At 34.1% G+C, this 22,829-nt stretch overlaps 3 protein-coding genes and 2 pseudogenes across 3 annotated transcripts; 2 read left to right on the top strand and 3 right to left on the bottom strand.

Moving 5' to 3' along the window:
* Positions 1 to 653: 653 nt before the first annotated feature.
* LOC120188712 lies at positions 654 to 4,154 on the bottom strand (annotated as a pseudogene).
* A 248-nt stretch (positions 4,155 to 4,402) lies between these two features.
* On the top strand, positions 4,403 to 5,766 carry LOC120188639. Its single transcript, XM_039192050.1, has 2 exons — positions 4,403 to 4,530; positions 5,178 to 5,766. Exon 2 carries the CDS (start codon positions 5,250 to 5,252, stop codon positions 5,637 to 5,639), a length of 390 nt encoding a protein of 129 aa, XP_039047981.1. The 5' UTR covers positions 4,403 to 4,530; positions 5,178 to 5,249; the 3' UTR covers positions 5,640 to 5,766.
* A 1,240-nt stretch (positions 5,767 to 7,006) lies between these two features.
* Positions 7,007 to 9,132, top strand: LOC120188543 (annotated as a pseudogene).
* Positions 9,133 to 9,433: 301 nt separating this feature from the next.
* LOC120188610 (DEAD-box ATP-dependent RNA helicase 8-like) lies at positions 9,434 to 11,173 on the bottom strand. The gene is made up of 5 exons (XM_039192008.1): positions 10,979 to 11,173; positions 10,386 to 10,474; positions 10,223 to 10,296; positions 9,644 to 9,734; positions 9,434 to 9,488 (listed from the first exon to the last, which is right to left on the bottom strand). Exons 1-4 carry the CDS (start codon positions 11,049 to 11,051, stop codon positions 9,656 to 9,658), a joined length of 315 nt encoding a protein of 104 aa, XP_039047939.1. The 5' UTR covers positions 11,052 to 11,173; the 3' UTR covers positions 9,434 to 9,488; positions 9,644 to 9,655.
* A 4,888-nt stretch (positions 11,174 to 16,061) lies between these two features.
* On the bottom strand, positions 16,062 to 21,537 carry LOC120188663 (shaggy-related protein kinase theta-like). Its single transcript, XM_039192074.1, has 13 exons — positions 21,250 to 21,537; positions 19,397 to 19,648; positions 18,945 to 19,037; positions 18,580 to 18,639; positions 18,190 to 18,462; positions 18,022 to 18,096; positions 17,658 to 17,714; positions 17,437 to 17,577; positions 17,052 to 17,102; positions 16,870 to 16,965; positions 16,714 to 16,797; positions 16,387 to 16,489; positions 16,062 to 16,303 (listed from the first exon to the last, which is right to left on the bottom strand). Exons 1-13 carry the CDS (start codon positions 21,310 to 21,312, stop codon positions 16,242 to 16,244), a joined length of 1,410 nt encoding a protein of 469 aa, XP_039048005.1. The 5' UTR covers positions 21,313 to 21,537; the 3' UTR covers positions 16,062 to 16,241.
* Between the last annotated feature and the right edge of the window lie 1,292 nt (positions 21,538 to 22,829).

A 22,829-nucleotide genomic window follows, 5' to 3' on the forward strand; every position in this document is an offset into this window, starting at 1 on the left:
TTGCAGAGTATGGTACTTGTGATTAGGGAGCATGTAATTGTATTTTGATTTATATACGAGTTTGGAAATCTGTTTTATTTTTAAATAGTGATAAATGATTTTATAAGTTTACATGTTCTGATAAAAAGTTTTAAAATTTCCGCTATTTTTACGGTAGGTAACTCCGGTGGCCCTAATGTGACTTCCCGAATCGGATCGGGCTACCCGCATCGGTCTGTGGGGGTTACAGAAATGTTAGTTGCTTTTTCCCTCTCTTTTGGGGTGTTATATCCCCAGTCCCCTATTCACATCATTCCATTTCTTTATTATCAATATAATATATACACACACAATATTTATCCGAAAATATGTTTTCTATCTGAACTATATGGTAATTTCCGTTGAATATATGATTCCGTTATATATAGGGACGGATATTTGACACAAATTCGATATATTCTAATATGATTCTATAGAGTCGATATTTTAGTTTAAAACGATCGTTTGAGTACTTTGTAGAAGTTTGATAAAATTAATGATTATTTTGTAAAATTTTAATAAAATTTGATGACTATTTTATAACAATTCGATAAATTTAATTATTATTTTGTAATTTTCGAAAGTTTAGTGATTAAAACGATGATTTGAGTACGACCTCCGGTATACTTTAACCCAAAAAACAATAGTAAAATATGCCAATGATATGCAACGAACATACTGTAATCTCATTCCCTGGTGTTCTGGTCTCAGCTTAAGTTGCTTCAGTACTTTAGCCTTGGGCCTGATAAAATATTAGAATATCATTAGTATTGTAACCAGAGTCCGAACCGATAAATTCTCCAATTAGGAGTGTTTAAATTTCGGTTTTAATTAAATTAATAGATTGAATTGAAGTATTTTTGTTTAATCGATTAGTTAATTTTAGACTCAGTCGATTAACGGTTAATAATTTTATCAAGCTTCAATTATTTGTTAATTCGATTCGAAATTGGTTAACTAACCGATTAACCAAAAATATTAAATATTATTCATATGACTAAGTCAACAAAAAAATTGATTCAGTCAGTTAAGCCGATTAAAACCGAAATTTGAACACTCCTAATACAAACCATTTTTTAATAAAATGGTTAATGTTACTTCAAAATAGAAAAATTATAATAAATTTCAGTTAATTGGTTGACCGTATTTTGTTCGATTCAATTAAAAATTTTCGAAAAAATCAGTTCGATTAATGGTTAAAGAGAAAAAAATCGATTAATGATTTTTGGATAATTCGATTCGGTTAGTTAACCGAATCGATCGACCGAACACCTCTATCTCCAATTACTAGTCAGATAAACACTAACCCGGTTCCCAAGCCATATATCCTTCCAGCTGGGATAGTTACTCCAGCAAGTTCTCGTCGCATCCGCAAACCGGCTCTGAAGTTGTGCTGAAACATAAAGAAGAGTCAAAGATGATGAACCACCAAAGAAATTTATTAAACGGTGAAGGAAGAATTGACTTGTAGAGTAAGTAAAGGGAGAACCAGAAGAAGTTTAAGGTCAACCATAAAAAATTCACACTATGTATTACTTGGAGATTGGATCTAACTACGCATGTATCCATAATGTTTGCCACTCCATATTGATAGCAAGATTTTTCTCTTGTTTTCGTGTGCACACGAACGCGTTCGTGTGCGTGCGGGTGAGAGACAAACAAAGCGAGAGAAACTCACAGCACCTGTTTTGTTGTGACTATATATATAGCTGAGCTTGCGAATTTAAGGACATCGGGAACACCTGGATAAAACCTGCAGCATAAGCATCTTGCATTAATATCTTATACTCAATGCTTGACGCAAAAAATGCAACTAAAAAATTATCAGTCTTAAAGCAGGTAACATAACGGATCTAGAGTCTGCTGTTACTAGTTACCGTCTCTTTTGCTTTACATTTGAGTACCCAATGCTTATTAACGGTTAGTGTAGTTCTTATTCTTTTATTAGAATATTTTTTCTCCTAACTTTCATTTTAGGGCAAAAAATCTTAAACATCTGATTGAATAATCACTTTGACCCTTATTCTTTTTCCTGAAGTATTTTTTACCCCCCAACGTTTCATTTTAGGGTAAAAATATCCTTATTTTGGAACATTAACTGTTTGTTAACTAACAGTTTCCATCCACAGAGGGATCTTTTTGCTCCAAAATGAAACGTTGGGGCCAAAATGCTCCAAAATGAAACGTTGGGGGCCAAAATGCTCCAAAAAAAGAATATGGGCTAAAATAATCATTTTAGTAAACGTTGGGGACTAATTTTGACATTATGCCATTTATAAATTGATTTATTGACAATTTTGATAAGTAAATTCACACAAAACACTTCAGGTTCATTGATCATGCCTAGAATAGAAACCATTGCATCTCTGGTCTAACTCTACCTTAACAAGCTTTGATTAAAATATACCTATTTGCACCAATCCAAGTAGCCAAATCATTATCCATCCCTAACCTTTCCAAAAAGATCAATTAAAGCATCCCTGTTTTCATCCCATTGTTCCATGATTGCAGGCTTTATTTTTGACCAGTTCTCTAAAATATCTTCAACAGTTAGTCCCTCTGCAACCTTGCAAATCTAAACAAAGACTTCAGGTTCAGGCTAGAAAGAAATCTAATTAAGTATAAATAAATGGATGATAGTGAATCTTAGATACTCTATGTCGAAAAGATAGCTTCAAGGCGAGTCATGGGCATTATCTATACACCCACCGAAGATTTCCGAATAGAAGGTAATCTACTCTCCAGCATGCCTCACAAGTAGCAGATTCTCATATCCCCAGTTTCGACCACAGGTCGCACCTGCCACATTATAAACATTAGTTTCAACATAGCAGTCTTTCAAAAATTCGGAAATTTAGCTGAAACATAAACTACCGCCCCAAAAATGAATAGCAGTTCCTTTTAAGTTACAATATTGTGCAGCTTATCTCTTTTCAATTTAGAGACACTTCAGAAATTGTGGGGCCACTAAGGTGAAGTGTAAAAGGATAACTTCTCTTAAATTTGATACCGATGTTTTTCCCCTTTTCCTGAGATGTGCAGTATACATATGCAGCATAGCATGTGGAATAAAGGCCATTTAATTTCTGTTCGGAATTGCACATACAATGCTTCATATAAGGATGATGCAAACCCATAAAATTTCAAAGAAATTGAATGATTTGATAAGAAAGTGACTAGCACCTTCTAACATATAAGCAATAAGCAACGTGTGTTAGTTGGATCCAGAAGCTGAGTGTAGCAGAAGGTCATATTGCTCAACTTTGTTCAAGTTTCTTCATGTATTGGGACGATCATACTTAGGGTGTAACTAAGTTGAGTTGAAGCCGTAAGAAGCTTGAGCTCAAGCTTAACCTTAAAATCAAGGCACGAAGCTCGGTTCGAGCTCAATCGAGGTGTTCTTTTAAAGCTCGAGTTATATTTGAGATAAAAATCGAACCGCTTGTGCTTGCTAAATTAGCCTCAATCAAGCTCATTCACCTAGTAAAAATGAATTCGATTCTCATGCTTGAATTCAAACTTGATTATTTATGCTCAAGTTCATATTGAAAATTTCGGTACTACTTCAAAATATAAAATCTTGATTAAGCTCGCAAGCTGCTCGCGTCAAAATATTACACTACTTGAATTCAGTTCGCTTGACTAGACGATGACCGAGCTGAATTTAATTTTTCTCAAACTAACTTGAGCAGCTTGCAAGCACATATATCTTGTTTACACCTCTAATCATTCTCAACGTTGCATTTTGATTTTATTGATATTCCCATGTTAATTTCGAGTTCAAATTAAAAGTTCTTCGAGAATAATCTAGCACAATCAAATTACTCAACAAATTAAAGTGGACAAACAGATCAAGAGCTTACAATATGCATCTGATTAACAATCCAATCTTCCATAACGGAATCCACACCGTCAAACAAATCCGGCCACCTCAGTTTAGCAGCCTGTAGAAAGTAATTTTCAAAATACAAAAAAAATGGCGAGGAATTAGATCATAAAAGCATTAGCGATGAGAGTAGAACACTGAGCTGACCTTGACGGCAGAGATGGAACTTTCTCAACAGGACCACAGCTATCGCAGAGAACTCCATCAAAGTCCAAAGCGTATAAATCTCCCATTCTTCTTTTCTCTCGCGCTTTCTTCGAGATAATCTACAGGCAAATTCGTTTTTGAGCCCGTCACTCATCTGTTGTATACAACGACACAAATGCCAAATTCGGCGTTGCTTTCCCATCCAATTGTAGTTCGCCATGTGTCCAATTACTCTTCTTTAGTAAAGGGGTCAAAATGAAAATATGGTATAATACAAGGACTGTATAACATTTTTACCTACCACAAGCTCAGCCAAAATCATCATTTCCATCCCAAAGCTTCGCTTTTTCGTTGCCATATTCTCTCCCAAACTTCTTTTTCCCTTCTCTCATCAATCAGATCTCTTAAAGCCCATTGCAATAAAACCTCGAAAGTGAAATCACCCACGACGTTTGACTTATAAGGATCGACTGTCTCTGGTAAGCTTTTCCATTCCCCTTTCACGCTTCTTCTTCATCCACTACATCCTGCGTTTCATTAATCTTCCTTAGATTTGGGTTTTATACACTTCGTGCACTTATAAGCTGTTATTATTTATGGGTTTAGCCAATTTGTATGGATTAAACTAAGAAATGGACGGGGTTCTCTCTTATTTGGCTATTGTTCTATAGGTTCATATGCTTTTACAAAGTGTTTGGTAGTTGTTAATTTGTCTTCGGATTGTTTTCATTGTTGTTATATTCGATGAAAGTTTGAATTTTTTTCTGCTTAGGTTGAGCATCTATCCAACAATTTAATGTATGTTTAACCAATTCAGAAATTCTCAAGAATTATGCTATCTGAAAACTTTATATGAATATCCGATAGCTACTCGCTTGCTGTGGTGGTGGTGCCTGTGGTTTTTGGGAGTCCCTTGAGAGAGAGTAGTTGCTGAATACTTCAATGAGTTTATACCTTAGCGCTTTCGTATTCTGTCAATTCGATATTGATTCGGAACTTTAAATTAACCGATTCTTCTCTTGCAGTTGCAGAAATACTTCAACGAGTTTAGCCCTTTACGTATACTTATTCTATCAATTTGATATTGATTTTGGAGCTATTATATTAACCGATTCTTTCCTTGCAGTTGCAGAATAAACCTGAATTTTCCTCGAGGTCTTTTAATCATCCACCCATTTTCTAGAAGGAAATATTTCAAATGGCTGGCAAAGCAGCGCAATCAGTGGCGAAGGCAGTAGGGGAATACCAATACCCATGGCGTGAAAAGTTGGCTAAGTACAAGGTGGAGTTATCAAAGGGAGTGTGGGGTTATTGGGAGCTCGGAGCGTGGAAGCCTCTGGGGATCAGCGCGAGGCGTCGAGCCAGGCTCCGAAAGGAAATGCTCTTGGCGGGGCAAGATTGGCCGTACGATCCGGAGAGGAAAGAGATGAGAACCAAGATGAAAGGTCATAAATGTGACAGAATTGCAGCCGAGAAAAGGGAGAATACTGCTAATTTGATGCTGAAGATGCCTGAGATGCTGCTTGCTTATAAGAAACGCAGGTGGGAGAAGAAAATGAAGGAAGAAGAGAAATCCAAAGACAAATGAATCTGCATTTCATTTAATTTTAGTGAAAAAATAAGAACAAAAGGATGCTAAATCTTGTACTGATGGATTCAATGTTGTTTTGATCTTTTCTTAATGCTAATAGGGGGATTGAACTGTTGATTTTGCCTTTTTAGTGTGTTGATTTTGATGTCATCCATAACCTTTTGTGTTGAACCAGCCCTTAGATTCTCCCAGCCAGTATTTGTGCAAGTACTGGCTCCACTGACCTTATAGCTACATAATGGACACCTTTATTTCCTGCTATGCTTCTCAGATGTAAGAAAAACATTCTGTAGATATTAAATGGACGATTTACTCAAATAATTCGGGTTGGAGATTCGAGTAACAACTCTTGAGTCTCCAGATACATTCCCTCACTTTCAAAAGGGCTCTCATCTAAGGAAGAAGATGGGGGAGACATCAAGGCCGAGACCATTGTAGATTGCAGGATTTTGTTTATGTGAAATGTTTTCTGGTCTGGCAGACTGGCAGCTTTCTTGTCTGCATATTGGCACCTAGAGGCAAGATCATGAGCTCTGACCTCTTGCTTAATAAGGGGGCTGGTTGTGAGGCAGTTTGTGATGGTTCCGGTAATTTTATTCGTAGAACAACGGCAGTAGGTGCAAGTAGTCCGGTGCAGTTACAGCTTATCAGAGGAGCTTAATAATTTGATTTTAACGTGTCACGTTAACAAATTGGGTGGAAGTTTACCCGCAATCGAACTAGAAATGACTGTATTTTTTAACTTTAAATGCTTAATGATCAAAATAATTTTTTTTTAATTTCAGAGATCACTTTTGTAGTTTACCCAAAAAATTATAATGAAAATTTCTAAAAAGTAAATTTCCATTTTTAAAAAAATATATATAAACTTTTTAAAATTATTCATATAAAATTTTATAAAATTTGAACTTACCGATCGGATTATAAATCTGATGATATCTAATCTCAATTTATAATAATTTAATTGAAATGTCACTCGTCAAAATTTTGAAAATTCTTATGTGAGTAAGTTGTTAACTTGTTATATTATAATATATTTTTGCGTTTAAAATAATTTTATAGTTAATTATTTGTAATTAAAAATTAATGAATAAAATAGTAAATAGGATAAAAATAAATTCGTTCAAAATTTTATTAGTAAATAAAAATAAGCGATTAATTATACTTTCCATCAAACTCGGGGATGAACACTTCTTAAATAACTCAGGGATTCTCCCTAATTATTTGCTTCTCTTTTATCAATCACTTTGTAATGTGTGTGTTCTTTTATTTCCCCCCTTTTTCCCCCATAATTACTGCAACGATTTGATTTTATGAATTGAGGTTTGTAGGAGATTGAGGGTTCGTCTTAAGATTTTGAGGAAATGATGCAAATTCAATTACTCTCCTTCCCAAACTGCACTCAACCTCCTGCCAGCATTTCAGCTTCTCCCCACGGTTTCACTTCCTTTTCTACTAGACACCAGCTACCCAAACTTGTGGGAAATCTACATTTCCCGCCTTCTTCTTTTAATTCATCGAAAAGGGGATCCAGATTTCAATTCAGATCGAGAAAATGCGGTGGTTTGGCTAGGGTTCGATGTGAAGTGGTGGAAGACGATGGATTTTACATGAGGAGGTGTGTGGAGCTGGCAAGAACGGCAATTGGGTTCTCAAGTCCTAATCCTATGGTGGGATGTGTTATTGTGAAAGATGGCAAGTTCGTTGGTCAAGGGTTTCATCCTAAAGCTGGCCAACCTCATGCCGAGGTAACCATTTTTTAATGTTTCTATATATATATATATATATATATTCACTTGTAAATTGTATGATTTTTGAACTAGATTGCTGTGATTCTTCGTTTTATTCGAATTATATCTGTGTTTGATGCCTGTATCCGATGTGTAACCCTAAAAGGAACTCCTAATAGATGAAAAAGCTTAAAAAATATAGATCATATCCATGTTGGATGCATATCGGATCCGATAGTCACCCGAGTCCGACTAACAGTTTTTGAGAGCAATGATGGAACTGCCAATCAGGAATCCTAGGATAGATGAAGTTAGAGCAAAACCACTTGGTAAAGTTTGGGATTATAGTGTGAGGAAGACCTTGTTAAATGTTGTATTGGGATTATATAGTCTGAGTTTTATGTTTTCCGTTTGGAATTTGTCTTTCTTCTTTGTTAGGGATGTATATTAGAGTGAATGTAGAAAAAACAGTAAACTATTGCCAAGAGAACAGGAGCACACTAAGCACCAGAACTATTATATTGCACTAAAGACAGTACATATACATGCGTCTTGTGCATATAGAATAAGATTACAACTTATGATTCTAATAAAAAAAATCAAATCGTGGTCCAGTGTATCCTACAAATCATGCAAAAAAAAATTTTTTCATTTGCAGGCCATTTTCCTGATAATTGCATGTTCATTGATCAAGACTATGTTTGCAGGTTTTTGCTTTGAAAAGTGAAAAGGGTGGTGGTCGGTATGGTGGATCCTAACCCGTTTGTAGCTTCAAAAGGGGTGGACAGATTGACGGATGCAGGAATCGATGTGACTGTGGGTGTTGAAGAAGAATTATGCAAGGGGCTCAATGAAGCTTATATCCATCAAATGTTAACCGGAAAGCCTTTCATGACTCTTAGGTAAATCTCCACCCTATTATAAACCCGAATAGGACCTTTTATTTCCTTTTGTTCTGGGTTGTGCTATAGAATTCTAACCGAAGGCATCTGCTTGATATCCAGATATTACCTCTCAGTCAATAGTCACCTTTTAGACCAGCTCGGGGAAGGAGTCATCGAGGCTGGTGGATACTACTCAAAGTTGTTGCAAGAATATGACGTGATAATAATTTCTGGATCTTTAACTGAGAAGCTTTCAAGTTCGATGACACGGGAGCCAGTTGCCAATCAACCTCTTCAGATTGTAATAGCAAGTGATCCCGATCAACTTCATCCTCTCTCTAAAGAAGTCTCAAAGACTAGCATTTTCCGACAAAGAGATAACAGCAGGAAGAGATTTGGCTCAAAAAGGACTCAAGGGAGTGGTGTTGGAACAGATAAATTTGACTCCAATTCTGGAGTACTGGAAACGTCAGGGGTTGTGCAGTGTTTTTTGGATATGAGGGGCAGCTTTGCCAATCTCGAAGGGCTTGTTAGAGAAGCTATTGAGCAAAAAAAGTGTTGCAAAAGATAGTAATTGAAGTGTTGCCATATTGGGATGAAGCAAATGGTGGAGAGTCACTTGTGGCATTGAATGGTTTGGTTAAAAGACTAGAAGTGAAGAACTTGCTGCCCGTGATCTCAAATTGAAGCGTTGTGGTTGAGGGATATCTTCAACATAAGTGATTACGATCTTATCAGCTGCCACCATGTTTGTATGATAGGAAGACGGCCCTTGGATGTCAGGCGAGTGTATGACAGGGATAGGTGTGAATACTCATTAATTGTTAAACATACACCAATTCCTTCTTGCAAACCTAATAATATTTATGACAACAGACATGTATTGCAATCAATAAAAGAAAGTACAAAAGAAGGCAGTTTCTTTTAGAATTCAGATGCTTTTATTTATAGTGATAAAGATGATAGCAAATGCAACAACCGAGAATTCCCGGCACGAACTAGCATCGAAGTAGACAATGTGATACCATGCCAACTAAACTTCTCTCCTACAACCCTGGTTAAAGTTTCAGGACTATGAAATTTGAGAACCTAATAGAAGCATAAAAGGGTTATATCCCTTTAATGCATAATCGTCACCAGAAAAAGTCTGGATCACTTGAGTTTTAGAATGCGTGCCCACCATGCGTAAGGACCGAGACCTTGAAAGACCAGCTTCATTAACCCTAGGAAACATCCGAATGAGAGTACAAAATCAATAATCTCGACATATTAGCAGAGAATAAATAGTAGAACATTCCAAATATGGAAAAAGAGAACAAAGAAATTACTTCATGCATGTAATCTAAAACTGTTGCTCACCATTGTTACAACTGTAGGCTAAGGAAACATCCCAAATAAATCACCGGCAGTAGATAGCCTGATCGATATGTGGAGGAATTTGCTTAATTTCAGTCCCAAGTTCTTGCTCAATCCTATACCTGTTTGAAAAAGCCATATAATCAATGAATCATTATAACTTCAATGTATACGGTACTAAAAAATTTCAAAGCCTTGTTGTGGTTAATTGGATTAAGAATTTGGGGGTTGTCCCAATCAGCTGTGTTTGTTGTTGAATGGGATTTTAGAGTTTATTAGGAATAAAGCTGTGATGATCAGACATATTCTTAGAGGGGCCAATTGGGAGGCGGATAAGTTGGTTAAAGAAGGCATTAGATGAGAGGGGTTGTTATTATGATGGTTAAGGGGGGGGGGGGGTTTGTTTTGTTTGGTTTTTCTGGTTGTATGTTTCTGGTGTAATCTAAGTTGTAATTCTCAATGGTTCAATAAAATTTATGAGACACTCTTTTCCTCCTTCCATTGCTCGACGAAACTTTCATATTTCGTTGAGTACGAAGGGGGGTTTTTAATGAGGTATCCCTATTCTATCAAAAAAAAATTCAAAACTGCTAAATATATGATAACATACAATTTAAAGCGGTCCTCGTAAGTGATCAAATTTACTGCTAGTCCGAGATGCCCAAACTTTCCTGATCGACCAACCTGCTCATTTAATCGGATGTCCATGAGGATTACCAAAAAGAAAGATATATGCTGCAACTTTAAAAGATAGAATATCTTAACCAGCATACTAAGTGAAGGTAGGTTTCTGAGTTCTTTGGGAAGTCGAAGTTAATAACAACATTCACCGCTTGAATATCTATACCCCTTGTGAAAAGATCTGCCACAAGTATACTTGCATCATTATGAAAATTATTCTTCATATAGTGAGTGTTACGGAATGCTTATTAGAGCAAAACCATTTTCAGCACTAGGGAATTAATACAAGTGAAACTAAAATTAGAAGAATGCTGACAGAACAAAAAATCAAAACCAAAGCTTCTATATTACTCAAAATGTACCACCATAAGTTGGCAATCATTCAAGTTCCAATATCCACATACTTCAATCAATGTCTTAATTAAGGATTTTGCAAAAGAGAAACATCTAAGCTCAAAGTGTGGAGTAGAACTGAAAAAGACAAGCAGTTGGGGGTTCGGGTAGTATGTTATACATTCCAGCAGCACAAAACAAAAGAAGATGAAAAGAAAACAAATGCCTACAAGAAATACAGCAAAAGGAAGTCCAACAAACTATATAAGCTGTAAAACATGTAAATTACTAGTTAAATAATCAAATTATCCAGGAAGATTAGCACATACGATAAACCCACAGCATGACATACCAGTACAGACAAGGTTCCTGCAAGCTCCATTGCCGAAATCATGAAATACCCTGTTACGATGGTCCTGAAGCATCTTTGCATGGATATAAAAGCAAGAATAACCAAGCTCTATAATTTTCTTGGCCAACTACTCCACTCGATTAACCGAGTTGCAGAAAATGATTGATTGGTTTATTTGCAGCTGTAGATAAAAAACTTCACGTATCATATCAACAAAAGGAACAGAGAGAAGATTAGATAAGTTCATCCATTAGATTAATGATATAGGGTTTTTGTAGATATCTGTCTTTGAAGTCCTTAACAGTAGCCAGAAATGTGGCTGAAAACATCAAAATTTGGTGATTTTCTGAAAGGAACCGGATCAGCTGTTCCACAGAAGGTTGAAACTCAGGAGACAAAAGTTTATCTGCCTCAAAGAAACCAAAACACATAACATCGAATTGTGCAACTGACAAATTTAAGTCAAATACACTCCAAGACAAGGGGGGAAAATCAAATAGCTTTCCTTTTACATAAACCTCTAAGAATTATTATCCTAATGACACACTTCTTAACTCGTGTTGAAGACAAACTATATAAAAGAAATATGAGAAGAAATAATATAATACGAAAATAAAAAGAACAAAAAAAAATCAGTGCAGTAATATGAATGCTAAAGATAAAAGCGCTCAATCATTGCAGAAAAATAGACATTGAGACTCTGGCATCTAATGAAATTAGTATGCACAAAAATAAATAAAGACAGCCAAAACCAACTTCACATATTATATCAGTTAAATTTTCCAAAGAGAATATAGAATAATGGGTTTGGTATATATCATTAACTTGCAAACACAAATGAGTATTAAGAATTACATTTAAATACCTTAAGCCAAAATTTCAAAAAAAAAATTAATGCAGACAAACTAATGCAAGAACTAGGAACTTGGAGAAAAAACAGTAAACTATTGTCAAGAGAACATGGCGCACACTAAGCACCAGAACTATTATATTGCACTAAAGACGGTACATATACATGTGTCTTGTGCATATAGAATAAGATTACAACTTATGATTCTAATAAAAAAATCAAATCGTGATCCAGTGTATCCTACAAAGCATGCCAAAAAAAATCATTTGCAGGCCATTTTCCTGATAATTGCATGTTCATTGCTCAAAATATTGAGAATGAAGAGCTTGATATTGTCCCCAATTTTTAGAGTTAAAGGTGCAGTTAACTAAGAGATGTAGAAAGTAAAGGAATTAAGAACTTCAAACAGGTGAGCATTTTTTACACCTATCAACTTATAAAGAAAGGATGCATAGGCGCACCAAGTGCATGACCAATCAGATGTACCTAGGCACACTTCTTCGGTGCATGCCTCAACATGGATAAATGTACCAGGTGCAGGATACTAATACTTTCCCCTTCTAGCGAAAAAAGTACAAATACTTTAACGACGACCAGTTCAAATAATTGCAAACACTTCTATCCTCCCACCCAACCAGAAAGACAGGCCATAAAACCATTTGTCAGGTTACATCAAAAAACAGATTTCTTTCCTTGTACATCCAAAATGCTGGTGGATGGCGTGGAGTCGGCTTTCTTTTGAGTGGCCTCGAGGACATGGGAGTAGCTTCCTTTCTCCCTGAAGAGTTGAGCGAAATGGTGGTTGCAGTAAAAGACTCCATTTAAAGCAGCGTATGAAGCATGATTTATGGAAACATTCGCCTTCCATTGTCACCTAATCACCAATCAATATGGAAAAATATCCGATCATAATATTTAAACCATTAGTAATTTATAAATAGAATTGAAATTCCAAAATTTAAAAATATAAAGAATAAAATTGCTCAAATTAAAATATAAAAAATAAATCACAATTTACGAATAACATGAAACTAATAGTAATGTTTTACGTAAATAACTTGTTAAAAGTGGTAGTTCTGATATGTGGCGTTCTAACTAAAGGTTAATTTACGGCGGGTTTAACTTAAAATGTTATACAATTGATAATAATTTTACTTATAACTAAGAATGATACATTGCAGCGGATTTAACTTAAAATGTTCTTTGTAAACCCAAAAAGTTGCATAAAAAATTCAGTTACATAATGTATTTACAGTAATATTTTAGGTTGCAACCAGAATAGTTATACAATTTACATGATTTATTATGAAGAATATAATATTTTTGGTTTCAACCTAAAATATTATCCAATTTACTCTAAAATTTTACTCTTGATAAAATTTCCCATTATAATTGATTTCTGTCTTTTTTAACTCTATAATAACCGATTGTATTTTAAACTCATTAAAAAGATAACAATGTAAGCCTTTTTAATATATATATATAAAATCCAAAGAAACATGCATTTTGTAAGAAAATGTAAGAATACTCGATAAATAAATAAATAAATCCTACTCAGTAGAATTCTGCTATTAAAATTGTTACATAATATATGAGCATTACTTGTATGAAAATTCTTGATGTAATTTCCAGATTCCTTGAATAGTTGCTCAAAATGAGTCTTGCAATAAAGGACTCCATCCATTGAAGAATAATTACTCCATCTATGGGGAAAAAACAATTAATTCATATATTCAAATTTAAGTCAATAACCTTTCACGTTTTCTTATTATTTTTCTAAAAGGGAAGGAGTAGAATTTTAGTTTGACATTTCTTTGAGGACATCCGACAAAGATAGTAACATATCTATAAATATTTTTTAGGTAAGACACATACATATATATATATATATATATATATATTAACAACATATAAAATTTATATAAGATGAGTGTAAATAAAATTTCATGATAGATACTATCAATATGTAGGTTAAGACAATGACAAAATTAACATTTCGACCTTGAAGCTTATAATTCGGTTCTTGCTCCTAAAATTGTAAGATTTAATTGGATTCAATAATCCTAAACGTAACTACATTTTGACCCCTTCAAAAATTTATAATTTAATTTCAACTATTTTTAAAACATTCATAACTTCACCACTATTATAATAATTACAATAATTTGGTTCAGATCAAGGATGATTTATCCTAAACTTAGGGGTTGTTTGTTTACTTCAGAATGATTAAGCGCTGAATGATTCAAATGCTGAATGATTCAGAGGCTCTGTATGAATTAGCTCTGAATGTGACATGATGTTTGATAATGACTCTAAATCATTCAGAATGTACTTCTGTGCTGAATCATTCAACACTGGATCATTCAGAGGTGTGAAACAAACGCGCTAAATGATGAACGGTTCAGCATTCAGCGTTGAATGGTTCCATTAAGAGGCAAACAAACAGCCTCTTAATTTTGTTCTGATCTCATCTCTCTCCTTTATAAAATATGTCCTACACCGATTCTACTAAAAAATGATCTTATAAGATCAGATCAAAACTCATCGAGTTTGAATATTTTATTCATCTTCATATCTATTAATCTTCTAAGGATCCTTTAATTTAATTAAAAGGATTAAAAGCATACGTATTAAACACAAATATGTACTCACGACTAACATCATAGTCCAATTAACATATCTAAAAACCAACCCAAAAAAAAAAACTTAAAGCATATAATAAAAATTGAAATGAAAAGGAGAAACATGAAGTACCACAAGATTTCCCTTGCAATGGGTACCACAATATTTTTGCATTAACAAAATTGCTATTTGGAGATGGGGGTAATAGTGCTTATTACATCTCACCATGGCTAGCTCCACCTGTACTTGTGCTATGCTTTTATGTCCATTCGAAAATGTATGAAATTCTTTAATTTTTAAAAAATAAAATAAATTAAGTTTCTGAACCTTTTATATCTAATACTGATTATAGGATCATTTAGTTCTTTGAACCGAAAATTGATAATATAATTTTTAAATAATTATGTATAGATCATATGAAAATTAAATACCCAGAATTATAGTATTAATACAATTTCTTTTTTTGTTTAAAAGTTTACTAAAAGAAGAAAATATATAAAATAAAAAAGCTATTTGAAATTTTAAAGAATTCAAATTAGTCATTCACAAAATATACATTTTAGAATTACACTAAATTACCAAAATTATATGTAATGAATACCATACGTAGTCTCAAACAATTCCTCTCTCATAAATTAATCATATAGGATGCATTACACATGCATAATTTACGGTCACTCATACACGTTGTCATGACACGTATTACACGTGCTTTCCTCTTAGACGTTATATGATGTTTCTTTTTTCTATGTAATTTTTAGATTTGAACATTTCTTACCTCGGATAAATATAACATATTTTTTTTTACTTTTATTTAAATTTAAAGGAAGTGATTAGAACTTGTAGAGAGATTTGGAGAAAATGTATATTATTTTTAGACGCTTTTTTCTTTATGCTTCTTCAATAAAAATAAGAATTTAATGGTGTGAAATTATAAAATTTCAGGCATAAAAATTATTTCTTCAATAAGAATGATATCGATTGAATTTAAAATTATATTAACAATGGACACATTGAAACATAATCAACAAAAAATTGATTAGAACCTAATCCGTAAAGTACATTGAAAGCTTGAAATTAGGGAAACCTCTTTGAATAAGAGTACATGAACATTATGGTGTTAAAAGGGAAATAGAAAGATGATGCAAGGATTTAAAGAATGGTGAATTCAACGTGTTGGATTGAGATAAACAATAAATACTTTAATTCAAACAACTCGAACTTTTACCTCAAATCAAACAGGATTATTAAAATTAAAACTAAATCTTGCTTGAACCAACGATGAAGTCTCAAATTTTGGGTCGAACGCATATTTTTAGTGCTTGGACTCGGCTAAATTCCAGTACACCGGAGAGGCTAACCGGTTAAATTTCATTGCTAACCATTTCCCATCCCATGATATATGGCTTCACTAGTCAAGTTGGCAGCACAGTAAGAAGATGAAGTTATAAAGTGGTGAACTCACGAGTCCTCTAGCTGAAAAAAAATTAGGGTTTTTGAACAATGAACACTAACGAGACATCTTTTTTCATTAGTTGAGGTAGATAACACAGCATATATATATATATATAAAGAAAAAAAAATCCCAAGACCCCATGGCTTAGCAGTCCTATATTCCATCCACCTATAACCATCCCGGACTTGCGCTTTCTGGTCTTCGCTTGTAACTATTAAATGAAGGAACAAAGATTATCGGATTCAGACCTGAGCTAGCCTGCGGTGTGGCTCGTCACTGATGGCATACCACAAAACCAATTTACAATGCCTACAGATGCTCTGTCTCGTCAGATCTTATGTCCTTGCATGTTCAGGGATAAGACGTTGCCGTAGTTCGGTAGGTGCACCAGCCAGTTCTGGATAACCATTGACATGAGTAATTCTGGACCCCGAGGATTTGAGGGGAAAAATGGACGTGAAAATATAGAAGTAGCTCTACCTTGATCTGTGAAATTGAATAGAGAAGGTGGGGCTCGTCCATTAGGCAGGCTCACATTGGGGTCTCTCAAATCATCAAAGAATGGGTGCGCTAACGCCTCCAACTGAAAGCCAGGAAGTGGTACCCTCGTTAGATGCAACACAGAGAACACGAGAAAATCTTTCCGAAAGACATGAAGCGAAAACAATACTCTCCAACAACTCTTGCACATGTCAAAATGTCTTTACCAGTCAATCGTTACTAAAATTCTCTATATCAAGATTCAAGTAGACGAGCACAAGTGAATATGCAACTGAACTGAAAAACAACATTATGTAAAATTCTTACAGCCGAGCAACGTAGTTTTGGCGAGTACTGGAGCAGCCTCGACACAAGATCCACTGCTTCAGGGAGCATTCGCTTGTGAAATAACTGAAAATTGTACAGTACGTAAGATTTCCACTTTTCTTTATAGCATAATAGGAGATGATCCAATCAGCAAACCTTATGCCAAGGATGAGCTTTGATCTGAGGGAATTTGAACTCGGTGTAATTCGGATTCATGCATTTAATTTCTTCTCTAGTCGGTGTTCCCAGTATCTGATGTGATAAAGAAAAAGGAAGTTAAAAGATGAGAATGCGCAGAAAAAGTTCACCACGGGAAAAGAAAAACAAAAGATGCATACCTTAATAATTTCCACTAGCTGATCAACACCACTTTCGCCGGGAAACAGTGGCTGCAAATTGTATAATAGCAAATATGTATTAGCACGTACCTTGTATAAAGTATTATTGCATACTATAAATGGATGCTAAAAATAATGACTAAAGGGTTCAAATGATGGTAGAAAGGTAAAAGACTAGTTTTTCCAAGTGTGCCTCTAAAGCTCATAAACAAATAACAAGGGTTCAAAAGATGACCGCATCCTTGCATGGTGCAGAAATAGATCTCGAAAGCAAAAATAGCAATAATGTTTAAATACAGAAACACTTATCATGAATGTTAATACAATCAGCAAAATAATAAGTCGACATCAAAGCTGAATCAGATATATGTTTTTATAAACTCACATGTCCAAGCAGAAGCTCAGCCATCACACAACCAACGGACCACAGATCGATAGCAGTTGTATATTCCGTCACCCCAAATATAAGCTCCGGAGCCCTATAATATCGTGAACATATATACGATATGTTGGGTTCACCTGGGACCTAAAGATTGTAGAGAAAATCTCACAAGTACTACAAACAAGAAAAGAAGAATTTTAAACTTTGAAAAAAGTAGAACATACCAACTTCTTTGCACTACCGAAATCACATATCTTCACCTGGTGACTCTGGGGATTTACCTGGGAATATATCATGACATTAGCTCTAATATGCATTGGCATTGGATATTCAAACAATTACCAGAAGAATAATAAAAGCAAAGACAAGTTTAAGCAAACCAAAATTTGAAGAGAATAATCACGTTATAACATTAGCATACTCAAAGAAGTCAAATGCCAAGCAGTATGACCGACCAACACTCCACAGAGACATTATTGTGCATTAAGTTGATAACAAATTGTCAAGGTGATGAGTTACATCCTCTAAACTAGATATTCAAAAATCTTTTAGCATCAACCTCCAGCTTATAACAAAAAAATGTCTTACCAGTATATTCTGTGGCTTAATATCACGATGACATACACCAATCACATTATGTAAATAATTTAGTGCACGGAAAATCTACAAAAAGAAAGCAATATAGATTATCACAGCATGCACTGAGAATTTTGCAACCCACTACGATTAGCTAAAGAAAGAAAGGGTCAAGGTTACCTGGTATGTATACAGCTGCACGTAAACAATGGGCATATGCTGATTCATTCTGCTGTAGTGTTTTGAAACTCTATGAACGGTTTCTGGAACATACTCCAGAACAAGGTTAAGATAGAGATCATCTTTTTCTGTGGTTGAAAAGAAAAAGTGCTTCAGCTGGATGACATTAGGATGGTCAAGTATACGCATAATCTGGAGTTCCCTATTCTTGTATCTTTTATCCTGCAAAACCTTCTTTATAGCAACTGATTCACCTGTCTCCAAGCACTTAGCCTGCATCATAACATAAAATGTTTCTAAAATTCAAAGAGGGAGGGGGGGAACTCTGAATAAATGCAAAGATTATGAGAATATAGACAAGAAGATTGCTACACCATGATAACTTCATACCTGAAAGACAACGCCAAATGAACCTGTGCCAACCACGCGCTCTGCCATATATGAGATTGTCTGAGAATTAAGAAAAAATGCATTGTTAAACATTCTTCCAAGCCCTACCCAAATAGAATAATCAAATAGAAACTGTATACAATGCATGCAATAGGGCTTCATTATTTAAATAGCAAATACACACACGGCCTCAGAAGAGGAAAAAACATATTCCCATTCCACTAAGAAGGAAAAAAAGAGTTTAGAGAGCCAAGTTCAAAAAGGAATGAAGCAGCATGAGCTCACATATAGACTGCTAAGGATAATTTACAGTTTAGATGAGCAGTTATCATATGAATCTATAAGTCAACAGAAAATCAAATCACCTGTTTTGGTTGCCCATTTCGACCACCAACAGTAGTTGAAATTATCTGACCTGTTTCTGTTCCGTTTCCTCTAATAATAGTAGCCTCCAGATCCTGTGAATTACACTCCAGAAACAGTAAATTTTATAAATAACCAAGCAAGCTATACAAATTGTAGAAAGAAATTCAATCATTTCATAAAATAAATATATCTACATATTATATACACACACAGAAAGCAAATCAAAGATATCTTGAAGAACCCCAAGCCATAGCCTGTGGAATAAATAGACAGGTTCCTTATTAATTCAATTCATTGCCCTCATTAAGTTCAATACTGAATACTTCAAATTATTCAAGAGCTTCAAATTATATATATAAGCATGTGTGTGTCCAAAATATATGAAGACGGGATTTAAGAGGAAAAATAAACATGCATATATATATTAGAAGAGCATAAGAACAAAATTCACCTTATCGTCATGGCTGGCAGTTTTCTCATCTCTAATTCTCATTTCACGCATTTCATCATGGAGCTGATCAACACCTGATTTTTCTTGTCTAGCAACAGAAGCAACCCTGGACGTGCTTGCAACTGTTTCCCGTGATGTAGAAGCCATATGCTGCTCTAGACCAGTGCTACTCCTCTCAGCTAAATTTGAATCTCTGTGACCCCTACTTGATTCTTGATTAACCTTTGACCTCTTGGAGCTAGTATCCCCACCCTGATAAGAAAAATATAGTTTTCCAAAAGAACTCAATACATGAAAAAAAAAGACAAAAAGTAAACCGGCATCATCATAATAATAGAGTGCCTTTATATTTAGAAATTAGTCTCAGCATAAATTTCATAGAGCTCTTTTCAGCCCAAAGGAGCTTCATAGATAAATGGCTAATGTGACGTTCAACAATGAAAAAACAACTCAAATTGCATAAATATTATCTGTACAGGCACAGGAAAGCAGTTCAAATTACAGATCAGCATTCAATTCAGCCTCCTCACTCGAATTGCCACTATCACTAGCATAAAATTATGTAGCATCCATTAAGATTGAGTTCAGGGAAAAGATAAACAAATGGACCAAAAAAAGAAAAGAAAAAAAGAATATCCGAACTTTAAGGATTCAAAACTCTAAATAAGTGGGATGCAGCAATTTTAGTTGTAGATTTGATTAATTACTCTCAAGTAGGTGTAATGGGGGAAGAAAAAGAAACTGCGTAGATGGTTAAATGTAATTTTCCAATCTCCTTTACTTTCTAGACTTTGGTCCACCATTACATACTGCAGTCAACATCACAAGAACCAAACAATTTAGGCATGAAACTGATCTGCAGCACATCCCATCCCAGGGAAAGGAAGTTTGTTTAGAACAATACCCATTCTCAGGGGGAAAACAATAACAGTGATTTGATACATTACTGTCTGACAAACATAACAACAATGCAAAATATCCACTACTAAAACACAGCTTACCATCAACAATCCTTATGGTAATCAATAACATATAATCTAAATCTACACTTAACCGATGACAATTAGGCCCCCTTTACATTATTGCTGGCACAGCTTTCACCGTGCTAAACAGATACAAAATTTTGACTTTTGCAGTTCAAATCATGGTTTGGCAACCAAAGCAAAAGGCCAAGAAAATAGAGCTTTTGGATTTTGGAAGCTGACTTTTGGATAAAATAACAACGTTTGCACGTATATAATAGCAAAAACAGGAGATTATCCTCACACAAACATATAAGTAAAATTAGGATATTCTCACTAAACAACAAAAAGAGATCAACCCACATTGATGGGCACAATCAATGTTGAAAAAAAAGAAGCACGTAACACTAACACATAATGCAAAAAGTATGGCAAATAACCTGTCAGAAACTAAACAAAAACAACGAAGCAAAACGGAAACGACTTCAGCTAACAATGTCATTCCTCTTTTCCTCAAAAGGTGTTTCAACAAAAAGGAAAAGTCCAAAAATTATCTCAAATTTCAAACTATACATATAAGCCAAAATAATTTTGATGGAAGAATAAAAGGAAGAAGATTTCTTATGATGCGTGCGCGTAAAACAATTAATAATCCAGCTAAATCTAGACAAATATGCCAGGAATGATTGAAATATAATATAAAGTGCAGGAAAATTAAAGGGGAATTTTTTTTTACTGAACGAAGCTTAAAAATATTCCCAAAAAAAAACATTTCGTTTCACTTTCCTTCTTTTAATTCGTTTTCCCTATAAAACAAACAGAGATTACCACCGACCGAATCCAGCACAATAAAAGATAAAGTAAAACCACGAAGGGAAGAATAGAACTTACGGGATCGGAAGAAACGGAAGAACGACCAGAAGCAATGCTCTTGAGACGACGTATAACATTCATGATTTTAGACGTCAACAAAACCAACCCTAATTTCCCCGAACGTGAACCACGGATTAGCCGATCACGACAAACAATAAAATAGAAGAGAGAGCATCTGCATCTTCTCTTCTTCTCCTCCTCCTCCTCCGCCTCCGCCTTCAAATTTATCACCAGAAACAACAAATAATGGGGGGAAATGCAATCCAAACAAAAACTAAATATAATCGCTAAAAATAATGAGATAAACGAAATTAAAAAAATACATCATTAAAAAAACTCAATTTCTCTTTTGTTTTCTCTCTCTGTATCAAAGAAAATCAGAAAGAAAAAAATAAAACTTTTGTCATCAATAAATTCTCTAATTTTCTTCCAAAAAAGCTATTTTGGTCAAAGCTGGATCAAAGCCAATTGGTATTTTTAGTCAAACAAGAAATATTATCCGCCGATTCTTTCATCATTGAAGGATCTAATTAAGTGTGTTTTCATGTTGCGGTTTGACTATCCTCTTTGGGATGTGGTATTTACCGAGATATGTGGAGGTTTTTGAGTTTTCGGACAGAGATATCCCTGCGGAATATCCGGGGGAGCTTTGACCAGTTTTTGACCTTTTTAAAATGAGAATTTAGACGACTAATTTAATCAACACAAATTATAATTAATTTCAATCATATCTTAACCTAAATTTTATTTTTTTTAAATATATAATAATATAATTTGACCTAACAATTTTATTAAAATGAGATATTATTAGCATCTACCTATAGTTTGGGATGAAACTAAAATGTTCAATAGTGTGGGGACCAATTTAAAATGAATGTCATAGTTTGGAGATGAAATTGAAATGTTCAAAAAATTAAAGACTAATTTAAAATAAGAATTATGATTTAAGGATAAAATTATAATATTTAAAAGTTTGGAATTTAATTTAAAATAAAAATTATAATTTATAGACATGTAATAAAATTAACTCATAGTGTTAATTAATCAAGGATCTCCTTATAATTTACTAATATGTGCACTAACGAAATTAATTTTAAATTTTATTTTATTCAACAACTTCTTTATGATTAGAATGAGAAGAAAATGGAAATCTCGTAAAGGAGATTCTAACCCAATGTTTCATTACAAGTCCTTCGGGTATTAGCATTGATAGATATTATTATTATTATACATTGTTAATCGTTCGATTTTAAACTTATATTGATTTTAATATTAAATTTAAAAATATTTTAATATAAATACTAAATTTTAATTTTGAGCTCAATTATAATATTAAACTTTAAATTTTAAAACGGCATGATAACTTGGCAGTTTTGATACTGACGTAAAAGTAAAAAGAAAAAAGTTTTTGTTTTAACTCGTCATTTTCTTCGTCAAAGTTTTTTTCACTCTTTTTGAAACGGCATAATAAGGCATAAGCACCTTTATTATGTTATTTGAAAATCCAAAATATATCATTTAAAAACGATTCTGTTATTTGAAAATTTTAAATTGATCGAATAAAAATATTTTGATAAAAGAATAACACGAACAATACC

The sequence above is a fragment of the Hibiscus syriacus genome, unplaced genomic scaffold (genome assembly GCF_006381635.1).
Source record: "Hibiscus syriacus cultivar Baekdansim isolate YM2019G1 unplaced genomic scaffold, ASM638163v2 tig00116951_pilon, whole genome shotgun sequence".
NCBI classification, from domain to species: Eukaryota; Viridiplantae; Streptophyta; class Magnoliopsida; order Malvales; family Malvaceae; genus Hibiscus; species Hibiscus syriacus.